This window comes from Sinocyclocheilus anshuiensis, unplaced genomic scaffold (genome assembly GCF_001515605.1).
Source record: "Sinocyclocheilus anshuiensis isolate Anshui unplaced genomic scaffold, SAMN03320099.WGS_v1.1 scaffold518, whole genome shotgun sequence".
In the NCBI taxonomy this organism is placed as follows: Eukaryota; Metazoa; Chordata; class Actinopteri; order Cypriniformes; family Cyprinidae; genus Sinocyclocheilus; species Sinocyclocheilus anshuiensis.
In genome coordinates, this window is record NW_015544151.1 from 329,595 (window position 1) to 343,344 (window position 13,750).

General features: G+C 38.8%; 1 protein-coding gene across 1 annotated transcript; it reads right to left on the reverse strand.

The window, feature by feature from the left end:
• Nucleotides 1–1,310: 1,310 nt before the first annotated feature.
• On the reverse strand, nucleotides 1,311–13,026 carry LOC107695186 (inactive phospholipase D5-like). The gene is made up of 9 exons (XM_016495003.1): nucleotides 12,992–13,026; nucleotides 11,771–11,948; nucleotides 11,534–11,642; nucleotides 10,275–10,402; nucleotides 9,891–10,088; nucleotides 9,444–9,580; nucleotides 8,648–8,816; nucleotides 1,657–1,747; nucleotides 1,311–1,547 (listed from the first exon to the last, which is right to left on the reverse strand). Exons 1-9 carry the CDS (start codon nucleotides 13,024–13,026, stop codon nucleotides 1,324–1,326), a joined length of 1,269 nt encoding a protein of 422 aa, XP_016350489.1. The 3' UTR covers nucleotides 1,311–1,323.
• Nucleotides 13,027–13,750: the final 724 nt, after the last annotated feature.

Sequence of the window (13,750 nt, forward strand, 5' to 3'; positions counted from 1 at the left end):
TGTGCAATGTGTGTGTTTTCTTTCTGTGAAACAAAAGTTAAATGCGTCCAGAATAGTTATCATAGTTTTAGTGACAAAGACATAAATTATAAACCAAGTATAAAAAATGTCTAGAGTTTTCATGTTTAATGTCAGATTTAAAAAAAAAAAATGAAGGTGGGGTAAAAGGCCCCCAGTCTGACAAAGCAATTTGATTTATACATTCACAGCAAAATCAGAGCTTAAAATGAAAAAGAATATAATCAATAATTATGAATTACAAAAATATTGGAAAATATTGTTAGCTGATGCTAGCTGGCTAGCTAACTAACTACCTGACGCTAACTTGAGGTCATTTTTGAATATAGTCCAAATATTGTTTTCGCTAACATTATGCCACTGCTCAGGTATCCCAAACTTCTGTTTACCCCTAAGTGAAGAACATTTTAAAGTATGAAAATGAATTTTTTACATTAACTTGAGTAATATTTCCTGGTTTATTTCTAACACAAATTCTGACAGAAAATGTATGTTCATTGAAGGTCAGTCATAATGTTAGTTCAGTAGTTAATTCAACTACTAGTGTACCAGCATATTTTAGCATGTGTTGAATCAACATAAATCACTGAATCAGCAAAAAATCAAGATATATGAACATTTGTAGAAAGATTTAGTAAAAACCTGCCTGTAAAAACGAATGATGAAATTAACTTTCAAATACAGTGCTTGATAATGCATAATATTAATTATGCCTCACCATTTTATGCTTAAAAATATCTGGAAGCACATTCAAAATTGTATGAATACAAAAGTGAAATTGAAAACATGTTTCCCCTTATAGTTAAAGGTAAAAAGTGTTTTTTTTTTTTAAGAATATAAAGTCTCAGTGCAACACTTAAGCAGAGACAAACATCTTAAAACAACTCATACAACATTTCCATGTGGCATTAAGATGCATTTGTGTTTACCAGCCGAGATGTTTGTATCTCAGATGCATCTCCTGTGAGCACTTATAATCATGGGAGTGCAGAGTAATGTGCACACGAACAGTCAAACCAGACAAACCATGTTACCTTTCTTCCACGCAATAGGCTAAAGGAGGCGAATGAAACGAATAAAGATGACAGCTAGCACCACTTGTGATTGCATCATGAAAATGCATCTTAATTCCAGGTGAAATCAGGGCCAAACAATATAGCAAAATAGTTATTACCTTACAAAACATGGTTTTGATAGAAAGCCTTGCTTGCTGTATGAACTCAACGTGTTTGGTACAGTTGAAAGGAAACAGCCAACAGACTGATTGATAAGTTTAAGGTTTGCGTGTGATTTTCAAACATGTTTTCAGAGAGAATGGCTTGCCGCAGGCTGCTCTTTGACCGTGTGCATGCTGCACGCTGGGATCTTGTTTGGCTGGAGAGTTTTACTGTAGTGGGAATGCCAGTCTCGTTCAAAGACAGCTTTCATCCGTTCAACCACAGTCGAGTTGTTCTGCTCCACCTGCTGACTGATCACCACACCAACACCGGCGCTGTAGACAAACTCGTTGCCCACCCAGTTTAAATTCCCTGAGAGCCCAGAAACATGGTTTTAGGAGAAGACATGATTCAAACACGTTTTCCCCCTCAATTCACAATATGACTTCAGCAGCTTAATCCATGCGGAGGATGCTCTCACCTATATACACAGATCTGTCTGTCACCATGTATCTGTTGTGATTCATTCCATAGAGATCTCCATTGCTCTGCTTCTGTGGAATGAAGAACTTCTACAAAAAGAAGAACAGAGTACATACTTCGTCAGTGACAGCAGTCCAGCCACAGAAGACATTTATAGCTAATGAAACAAAAGCTGATAATTCAGAATCATCCATGTCACAGACTACTTGTTGAATGTTGTATCTGGACATAAACACAAATGAAAAATGGACTGTAGCAAATCATATTTCTGATACATCTGTTCAAATAAACTGCCACTGACTTGCAGCACTTCTATATCTTGTCTTAAATCAAGTGGTAAGCAGTGATCAGTCCCTCTGATTCATCATCACTTAATTTAATTCTATGCACCAAAAAGATTTATTCCGATTCATTCATTGTCTTTCTCGAAGCCAGTGGCTGTAGCCAATTATTGTAACCCATACTCTGAATTTGTCCTCTGCATTTATTCAATCCAAGTGAACACACACACACACACACACACTCACACTCACACTCACACACACACACTCTCTCACACACACATATATATATATATATATATCACACACACATATATATATATATATATATATATATATATATATATACTGTATATATACGTAGTGCTAGTTAGGATGATTAGCTCAATGGGTTACACTTGTGCCAAATTGGTTGATTATCTGATCATGCTCCTGCCGAACCTTGTTAATAAAACATCATTAATGAACAACAATAAAGAATCAGAAAATGTTAAACTCTATCCAAATATCTTTCCAAGGCTGGCATGTTTTAGGCCAGATTACTCTACGTATGTCAACAAATATTAGTCTGTTTAAAAGACACTTAATATTCAGCAATAATATCAATTTGACTGCACTGACACTGATCAGATGAGAACAAAACTTGCACTGAATTGTGCAGAAAACGGTCTTAAAGTGCCCCTATTATGAATATTTCATGCAGTGTGTAATGTCGCCGTATGCGAATGTATATGGTCTGCACAGTTGTAAAGCTAAAAGTGCACAATAAATAAAGTCATTGTCCCCCAAAAGAAATAATTGACTTTGAACAGCCGAAACGAGTCTACATGTCACGGGGTAACACATTTGCATAATGTCCAGCTAGTTTCTACGTTTTCATTTTCTGTAGAGTGTTCAAAAAACGGAACTATGGCAATGGGTTTATGGTTTCCAACACACGCTGTACATGATAAAATTGTAATTTGATTACATTACTGATTACCGCATTTAAAAAGTAATCAGTTTACTAATTACTTTCAAGTTACTTTACTTTTCAAGTTGGGTTATATCAAAGTGAAACTCATAGTTCTTTCAGTAATTTAATATTGACTGAAAAATGACATAAGTATCAAAACAGCAACTTGAACAATCACTTGCACTTTTTCCTGATAACAGCGAAAAGAACTTAAAATGTTTCGTCATTTTTGATCGTACAGATAAGAGTAATACATAATTTGAAACTGTAAAAGGTCTACCTTTATTTGTATACACTCGCAATATCAACAAAGCATTTTGCTTTTGTTAAAAATGAAAGAAAACAAACAGGGTGCGCTTTCTGCAGTAATATCTATATGCAGTTATATAGAAGTTCTGCGAATATCTTTCTGAAACGCGTCACTAAAATGAACGAAAACTCAGCGAATACTTGACACACAGACATGAGAAATATATGTAAAGCTTGATGTGTCTATTTTTAAATGAAGTAAATCATGTCAAAAACAAATATTATCTGATAAAGTCATCCGTATGAAACCAACGAGGCACAGTCTCTCCTGTCTGAGCTCATCTATAATGTTGTCACACCCATGCACATCACGTTCTATACGATAATCATCCATGTGAGACGTGCGAACATGTAAAATCCCACATCACCTCCGTAAAACAAAGTGTAAGATTTATCAAGTTCATTTAGGATACTTTTTGTTTTTGGAAGAAGACACGCTGTAAGGAATAAGCCTTGTATTTAGAATGCGATGCATCGCGTGGCTTGATTCAGCGGAGGAGATCATTTCTGATGAGTATTTTTTTTTACTTATATTATTTACTTATATTATTGTGACATAAACTTGTACACATTTACTAGTTGAACATTTCCCAAACAATAATGCCAGACTAAAATATGTGAAATCAAGTGCACCATTTTGAAATATGATCATTGCATCTAAATGTTGTACGACTGGTCTGCATTTTAGCTCGCATTCACTGGTGATTTATTAAAGGGCAAACTGACACGCAAAAAATGGTTTTAAAATGCATTTTACTTCACATTTTTTCTTAACACCGCATTTGTAACTTAAGTAACATACTTTTAGTGACATTAGTAACTGTAATCAAATTACATAAGTTTAAAATGTAATGCATTACATTACTGCGTTATCAGGAAAATAATTAGAATGCAGTAATGCTGTACTGTGTAAGGCCCTGATCAGACAGAACACGTTTTTTGCAGTGAGAGGCACCTTTTTAAAATTGTTTCCTATTGGGAGTGAGCGTTTTGCGCACTCTTTATGCACCCTGGGTGCCTCGCGTTTTTGAAAAAGTTGAAAAAAAAGCAAGTGTCCTCAATATCAATACACCTGTTAGCTTGAAAGGTAATTCAAAGCATATTAAGAGGACAATTGTACAAATGGGTTATATCAAAATATGACCACAGTCAGTGTCCACAGCACAATCTAGTTCAGCTATCCTCAACACTGGATGAACAAACTAACCCTCTAAAACAACTGTAAGAAAAATGATGAGGACGATGAAGATCTCGATGAAGATGTTTATTGCAGCATATCAGTGACAAAGTAGGCCTACATGTAGTAGGCTACCTTGGGTTCAACGGAGTCAGAATGAACCACGAACATCCTAAGCTCAAACATTTATTCTTCCCGCTTCATCTTCCCGCATGTAAATGAAGTTTCGTCTTAAATGTAAATTGCGGATAACAATGAAAGTGATAGCCTTCCGTTCCCACGTCTTTGATAGTCTTTCAGTTTTCCATCTCGGTGATAAGACTGCTGTCCACAGTCTCTGAAAATAGTTTGATTTCTTTGTTTCTCTTTTCCATTGTCCATTCATTTCTGTTTGGAAAAGTCCTTCTAGCTGTTGTTGCAGTTTGTGAAGTTCTTTTTCTTCTGGAAGTCCCCTGGCTCCACTGGTTTTGCTGGCCTTCTTGTCCTTCAGATGACCGGATCATCTTTCTCCAGGAGGGTACACATTTCAAACAAACATCTCGATGCTTATACCTGAAATGAGATCAAAAAGAAGAGGTTCCCCCCCCCTTTCCCCCACAAGAATCTTTTCACATTCAAAACCAAAGCTACAGAAATTTAATCACAGAATGCAATTCAATCATTTCTCATTAATTAAATTTAAATATTAATGCCATTAACACATTTCCCAAAAATGATAAAGAATCACCCCCCTTTTGATAGTAAACATATTTTCTAAAATATAATACTATCATAAAACTATTCCTACAATTCACATCAGCATCTGCTTGTGACTGAGCTACAGTCATGTTGTTCATGCAGTGCTGTGTCTGGCAAGGTGTGAATGGCTTCTTCCTTATTTCCTTTCAACAGTGCCAACTGGGTTTCTAAACTGCCTATCTTCTTAAGCAAATCACGATAGCTCATCCTTCTTTTGTGTGAAAAGTGACACTGTCTTGCCTTGTGTCCCAAACTTCCACATGCAACCATTTTCATTTCTTTGATCAAGAACCCTCTCATTTCCAGTCTGTCTTGTTCGCACTGGTGCTATTGGGAATCTCACAGACCAACTGTCTAGCTGTCCCTTCATACAAACATCTAAATGTTTCCATCTCTGTTTCAGACTTTGAAATTTCTTTTCTCAATTTCACTATCTGTTCCTTCCAAATTATCTCTTCAGCCTCGCAATTTCTCAATGACATGACATAGAATTTAGCTTGACAATTTAGCAACTTGTTTTCAGTTTTAATTTCTTCTAATCTTTTCTTAGTTACCTTGTATGAGGCAAAAAGAGCTTGAAGTGCATTAGCAACTTTTCCCTCTTTGTTTTTAGGCATTTTGGGACAATTTTTTTAATTGAGACATAGCCCACTCGTACGGGTCATCTGCCTTCTCTATCCCCTCAAACATTCCTACTGAGCCGTGCTTAGCGATGTATTTAACTATCAACTCTTCCATTTTCACAATCTTATTGAATTGTGTTCAGCAATTCAATAGGCTTCTTTTCCTTCACTGTCTGAACATTATCTAGTTACTTTAAGATACCTGTTAGTCGAATTATTCACAGCTCCGGTGCTTTGGCCGCAAATGAATAAAACAGCCACACTACGTCGTGCTTCTAAACCAATTTTTTCACTTCTCCGGACACGGCCACACTCCGTCGGGCCTTACACTACACTAATTGTACCAAAAATTGACCCTTATGACTGGTTTTGTGGTCCAGGGTCACATATTGGCTCTTCATAAAGGTACTGCAGACGACAAATATGATTCTGCCCTTGTTGGTCACGAATATGAATGGATTTTTTTGTGAATGAACTGGTAATTTATGCCCCGCCTCACTACTGCTTCACTCCTGAATTGACCTTGTGCTTTCTGTGGATGCTCTTCACCCTCACGGATAACTCCTGTTGGCCTAGGGAGGGGGGAGTGTCTTAATTCATTCGTATGTGTGCACGTGTGTTGTGGGAGGGGAGTCGGGGGTAGTGAACACAGTAAAATGCCTTATTTATGTGTGCCGTGTAGATTTGTGTGCTGCTTCCAATATGGAGCACTATTGATGTTAGGGTTATGCCGGTATCAAATTTTCATGTTGCGATTAATTGCTAATGCTTTTATCACGGTATGTGGTATTATCACAATATTGAAATTTTGTAAAAAAAAAAGTGCTGTCATAATACAGTGATACACAAATCTGAATGGCTATTTAAATCATTTAAACACGAGTCAGAAACAGAAAGTAGTGCAGCTGCTTTGTTTACAGGGTTTCCAGGGGAACGGCAGCATTTAAATGAATTATTATTATTATTATTTCTGCAGTTCAGCGCCATCTGCTGTCAGAGAGTGAAAGTGTGCTTTCATCCAGAGCGTCTCTCACATGTTCTGCCATGTGCTTCTCGTCCGCGCTTGTTTACATCAGAGTGCGCACGCGTCTTTCACACAGCATACAGCGGTGTTGTGCATTTTGACCAGTTGATGGGAAAAGTATTCTTAAAATGCATTCAAAATTCTGAATAATTTGTAATATATAATTATTCACGGTATTTAGAAGTGCCCATGATAACAATATCGTGCATATTCATTACCGTGATATATCGCATTACCGAATACCGGCACAAGTCTAATTGATGTATTGAACCTGAAAACTCAATGGGCCTCATTCATGAAACACGAGCAGAACGATTTTTTGTGTAAATCATTCGGAAAGTCGTTCTGACGTAAATTTTCGGATTCGTTGAAAATGTTCGCATTTTGAAGATGTTAGTTGGTATGAAAGAAATTTACACCTGCTCACTACCACGTGTAAATGGTGCATAAAACATTAAAACATTCTGTATTCTTTTAGACAAACTGATGACACTGCATTTTTATGAACTATGTATTAGAATGATATTTAACGAGTTCATTTGCCCTGTCTTTTTTTCGTTTTTTACTCTTTAACTTTGGGTAAAACGCAGAGCTCGTTACTGTCCCTTTTTACACAGCCGTCCAATCACAGTGGAGGAGGGGCGGGACTAACATTACATTGACCAACCATGATCATACTTGTACAACATAACAATGGAGAAGTTAATATTGCTGGTTACTGCATTTTTATATTCAGTAATATTCTTCAAAATAAGATACTCGTAACATGTTACTGCGTGAATATTCCAATTCATAGCAAACAACGCGTCACTCCAGAAAAATGCAGTGCCTCCAAAGCTCTCTCAAGCACCACCAGCTGGTCGTTTTCAGAAGAGCACCAGGCTAATGTCAGCTGGCTAAAAACGCTCTGGTGGACACACGTTAATTTATTCATTTATTGTTAGGCATAGCCTATCAGTCTCTTATGCATTTATGCTATATAACTTACCAAAACCTGAGAATTGAGTCCAAGGATTCCACACCATTCCTAGATACGTAATTTGCGTAGCTGTAATTCATAGGCAGGGAATATGCTAATTGTGAATGAGCGTGCATGCGCGCCCTATTTACGAATGATTGGAACTCATTAACATACACACATTTAACTATCAAATCTGACCTTTACGAAGTATTTGTGAACGGACGTAGTGCATAGACTTCAGTGAGGTTCGATTCAATATCACAAATTCTTATCACATATTCATTGACTCCAGCATCAGCTTGGCTAGCCCTCTCCTACCGTGCGTTGAGCTACAGTATGTTGTTCTATGCACCACCTGGAGGATATTGTGTGAAACACGTCAAATGTATTTAAATTTTAAGAAGAGCACCTGCAGGAGACCGCTTGTCCATTAGATTTACAAGTAGGAAATAGTAAATCATCCAGGTATTGCTTACATACTGTTACATGAAGACAAATGATTCTGATATACTACTCATCACATGCACTGTTTTTCTTAATATTATGGAAGTTTGCTGTTTCGGACACAGCTAGTACTTTTTTTGTTCCTAAATAAATCAGCATTTTTGAATGATTTGTTTGATTCAATAACTCGGTCCTAAAGATAGACACCTACTGGCACAATGACGTAAGCTGCAGATTGAGTCAATGTAAAATCTCATGCACGGATGCACAGACTGACAGTCAGTCTGAAACAAACACGCAAACCAGCAACACAGGCAAGCAGAGAAAAGTCCCAGTGCTGTTGATCTGTCACAACCTGTCAGATTTGAGGATGGCTGTACAATGCTAAACAATGATCACAAGTGAACAATAGTTGAAGAACCTCAGCAACCCTATTACATGTAAATCTTTGGTAATCGTTGATAAATGCACACTCACCACCTCCACTGAGCAGCGGACTGAATCTGTGCACAGTGCTTTGAGAGACCACAGGAAGTTCAGTGTCAGCAGATCAGTCTGCTCCCAACAGCTTATTAACAGGCGTACTTCAATGCTTTTTTTCAGAATCAAGGCTTCTCGGAGCATGTTGTCAATGCGTGACCAGTACCTGTTAAAGGACACAGAGTAAACCAGTGTAATGCACTATACTGCTACTACTATCACTAGTGTTATAAATCTAGTAGCCAAGGTTTGGCTTGTTAGCACGATCCCATTAGAACTGCTGGTAGATGTCATAACTACAGCATCTGATTTATAAAAGCTTCTTCCTTCCTACAAGGACATTTAGCAGGTATTCTGACAAACTTATTTATATATCACAACATTTTTATTTCTTATAGTATGTTTTGCCAGTGGCACATTCTCTTTTGGGGGCTCTTAAATGTGTGTAATGAACACATTTTTCCTGTCCGCTGTCTTTGACATCACGGCTCAGGATAATTACTAGGAAAGGCTTTGAGACTATGTGTTTTTGTGATGTCATTAGTCAATTAATGAGAGTTAGAGTGACATGACATTTACTGTTCAGATGACTGGATTTAAAAATAGTTGTGTCCCAAGTTCCCATGAGCCACTTTCAGATTAGCATGGTCCAGGTAAGCCTATTGCTTGAAGCTGGTGCAAATATCTTAGACATTTATTCTGATAGATTACATTTCTTTGCAAGCATCATTCGAATCACAAGTAATATCTATCATTTTAATTTTAGATATTTTGGTCATGTAACAGGACTCACTTGGGTTGGCTGCGGTTGAGCATTGGTAGATAGTTGGTTATGGAGATGTAGATAAATGTCTCAGCCTCTTGAATGACTCTGTTAATGGCCTCGAGGTCTTTCGTCCATTTTTTTGGGCAGAAAACATCTGGAGAACTCTAGCACAACAAACGATAAAAAACTGAATTATTTAACAACATGTGTGTCCAATGTAGTCAGCTTTATCAGTCCTATGAAATAATACTTGCAGTATATTTGCATACAGTGACGTCAGAAAAGTCTCTAAAATCCACATGAAAACTATGATCAACACTGGTCAGTTTCACTGCTGCTGAAGCTTAAGGTTATAAAACCACCACCAAACATAGACAAATCAAATGAAGGATAATTTCCGTGCACCAGGAATTGTTTCTGCTTCTACTAGACTTCAGTTAGATGGAAAATCAAAACACTTCTAACTCAACTCACTGAATAGTATGCTTTTGCTTCAGTGTCATTCAGATGTAGTTGAAGGTTGTTGTCTCTGTTATACAGAGCGTTCAGTTTCTTGGACCATATTGATGGCAAAAAATCTTTATACTGCAGTTGCCAGTAGAGGCTGAATATCTTGTGCAGGTCCAACACCAGACAGCTGCAGTTATAAATAATGATGCCCAACTCCTTCATCTGTGAAAATAACACATCACCTCACTCACCAGACCAATTAAATATTACTAAACAGAACGAAGAACATGCCATATCACATAACTCCAACATATAGATTAATAATCAAATTAACTAAATGGAATTAGTAAAGCAAAAAAAACACCTTTTTTAAAAGAATTTGCATTTAAGAGTAGTGTTGTTCTTTACCGTAGACAGTGACCTCCAATCCATGCCAGCACTTCCTATGTACATGTGCTTCCTGTCCACCACCCAGAAGGAGGAGTTGAGCTGACCTTTAATGAGGGCTTTCATGTTCAGGTAATGCACTTCTGCACCTGGAGGATAAACGAACAAAACATTTCAAAACAGAAATTATGAATCACTGGTTGTCAAATTGTTCACACCAAGTGCCATCAACAGGAAACGTTACCCAGTATAAGCTACTTTGGTGGGATTCCAAAACACAAGAACTCATAGTGCTAATACAAAGACCCTTTGAACTGTTTTGGCATGATTTCACTTTCTCCTGATTTCTTGAGTCCTGCAAGATTCCAGCGGTCTTCCTGACTTTCTACTCCTCCAGATACCCCACTCTTGCCCTCTCCTATGTCTCATCTTGAGTCCCTGGGGTTTATTCCTAAGATTCCAACTCATCCCAATTTAGATGGTTTTATTTGTCTCAAGTTTTTTATGAAGTCTGTAAAGCCACCAGTATTTCCCCACAAAACCCCCAGTATTCCCTCTCTGTCTCTTTCTCCTCTCAGCCATAATTAGCTATACCAAGTCACTTCTCCCACTTTTCACTACTTCTCCCAAACCTTCAGTAGTCCTGGTTTCCCTGCTTTATCTCCTACCATTGCTCTCTAGTCTTCTGCTCCTGAGTGTCCAGTGGTCCTTCTTAATTTTTCGGGAATCCTTCCAAAGCCTGTTGTCTTCAGCTATCTAAAGTATCTGAGCAGATGAGGGCCAGGGAGATCTAAGAAGTAGGAAAAAGCTCAAGGAGGGAACTTGAGGTAGATGTGGATAAATCAGGGAGTGAACCTAAAAAGAGTAGGTATACGCTGTTCCCCCACATTGGGGAAGTCTTTTTTTTATTGCTCTTAAAATTTCTTGCAGGTTTGATTGCAGGTTTACCTGGGTCACTGGTTAGAGGAGGGGAGTCCAATCCTGTTCCTGGAGATCTTCCTGTATACTTCAGGTTCATCTATCAAGTGCTACTGAAAAGATGAGTTAGCTGGTTCAGGTGTGTTTCATCAGGGTTGGAGCTAAACTTTGCAGGACTGTAGATCTCCAGGAACAGGACTGGGCACCTTTGTATTAAGAGTGTTCTCCACAAATCATGGAGTAACCTGTTTTAAAGTTAGCAAATTCCTGTGTCTTTGCATCTTCACACTTGGTCCAAACACAAAGAATTTTACAAGATGGTTTTGTTAGACAGTGGATGCTAAATAATATCATATACTTACCACTCTGAGTGAGTGCCTTGAGCTCTGAGGAATTAGTTAGTCCACTGACCACCTTCAAACTGACTGACCTAGACTGCAGACTCATCAACTGATGGAGTAAGATCTGACCCTGAGGATGACAGAAGAAACAGTCACATTTAAATGCAGTCATATTGGGACGAATCTAGCTCTCTGTAAAAGAAACTCGCATAGACGTAATCAGCAGAGGTGTTGACACTGCAGTATGTTGGGTGTTACCTGTTTGGCCTGGGGAGGTTTTGACTCATACTCAGTAGAGTTCAGTGCCCACCATGGTGACACGATCTCAACAGATCGATGTGCTTGATCCAAAAGCTCATGGAGACCAGCGGCCAGTGAAACTGTGTCCTTATATGGAATGGACAGATCTTCTGGAATATTCTCAACAAGCACAACACTGTGAACACAAGATAATCTATATTCAAGTGCAGGCAGGATTCACTGAGAATGGATATTACAAGGGTAATGATTTCCAATGATTTGCATAGGGTTATTACTGACCAATAATATTGTTTCCAGGTCCAAACCGCTACTCAGTTTCAAGTGAGAACACTCAACAGCCATTTATGAGCACTATTCATTTATATCACACCATTAATCTAAGCTTTTTAAAACTCACAGTGTATACTACAGTCTCTGGCCTTATGACGTCCTGGACACCAATATTTTAAAGATTCAGAAAATATGAATCACTGTGTGGCCAATTGAGAGTTTGGTTAGGATGATGATTTTTCAGTACTACTAAAGCTTACTGTGAGTATATATTAGCATTTTTAATTGTTTGCTACATTGCTTTTGGGATCTGAAGGAGCATGTGAACCTGGAAACAGTGACACGTGATGTCTGTCAGACTTTTGGACTACTTTGTAGTTCTTCCTGTGTTTTCTTTTATGGTCTTTTTCCTGTTCTTGTTTAGTTTGATTACTGTATGATTCCATGCACCTGTGTTCCCCTGATTGCCCTGTGTTCACAAACCCCAGTCTGTTCCGTTTGGTTTTGTCGGGTCTACTCGTTGTGAACGTCTTCCTTGTGCTCTGTGTCTCCCTGTTGGATTATTAAAGACTCTCATTTTGTGAAATCTCCATGTCTTCTCGTTCCTCCCGTAAGCGAATTGTAACAGAAGACCCGACCAATACAGTTACCTCCGTGTGTCTACCCTCCGTTTTTGTTTCCGTTTTTTTCTCTCAGTGTTTTTGTTTCCATTGTGTTTCCCCTTATGAATCCCTTCACCCAGGAATTCCTCCTCCTCCTGCTGGAGCAGGGGGACAGATCTCTCGAGGACCATACGAGACTGTTCCGGCTGTTAGCTAGCACCATCAGCTACCCAGACGACGCGCCGTCGTCCGAAGATGGTCCTTGAGAGGATTTCGCTGCATTTGTGGAATGGATTCCGGCAAGAAACGGATCGCCTCTCACCATCTCTCCCAAGGATGATCTCACCAGATCCACTCCTGACCTAGAGCCCAGCCCACCATCTCCCCGCGGTGCGGAGCATCAGCCCGAGCCCACCGAAGACGGAGAGCCCATTACCGCTGCGATCAACGAGCCAGCGCAATGCCGAGCGACTGAGTGGAGGATCGCCTCGGATGTGGAGCCCGGCCCGTCAGACCAGGTGCGAGAGCCGGCGAGGGGCTCCCGTTTCCCAGTCCAGCCAGGAGTGGGCTATGATCCCCGAGGGCAGCCCTGAGAGCCCGGAGACTCACGAATATATTCCCACCCATCCCTCCCTCTGTTGTATCTACGGTGCGAGGACGCACCTTCCGGGAAGGGGCGAAATGTCAGCCTTTTGGACCCATTTCGCCTCTGTAGTTCTTCCTGTGTTTCCTTTTATGGTATTTTTCCTGTTCTTGTTTAGTTTGATTACTTTATGATTCCATGCACCTGTGTTCCCCTGATCATGTTAATCATGTCTTAATTAAAATCTGATTTGAATCCAATTTAAAACAATGGTTACATCAAACAATTTTCAAAATACATTTTGTTTCCAAAAATACTACAGAAGTAAAGTACAGATTCCCCTCCATAATAAAAATAACATTATATAAAACTCATAATCCTGTCTTTCTGACCCATAAGCTTTAAGAAATTTATATTACACAATCATTTTCTCAACTTAAGAAAGATTACAGACAGTAGATGCTAATGCAAACAGAATTCACAGGAGGGTTGTGGTAGTCTAGTGGTTAAGAATGTTGGCTG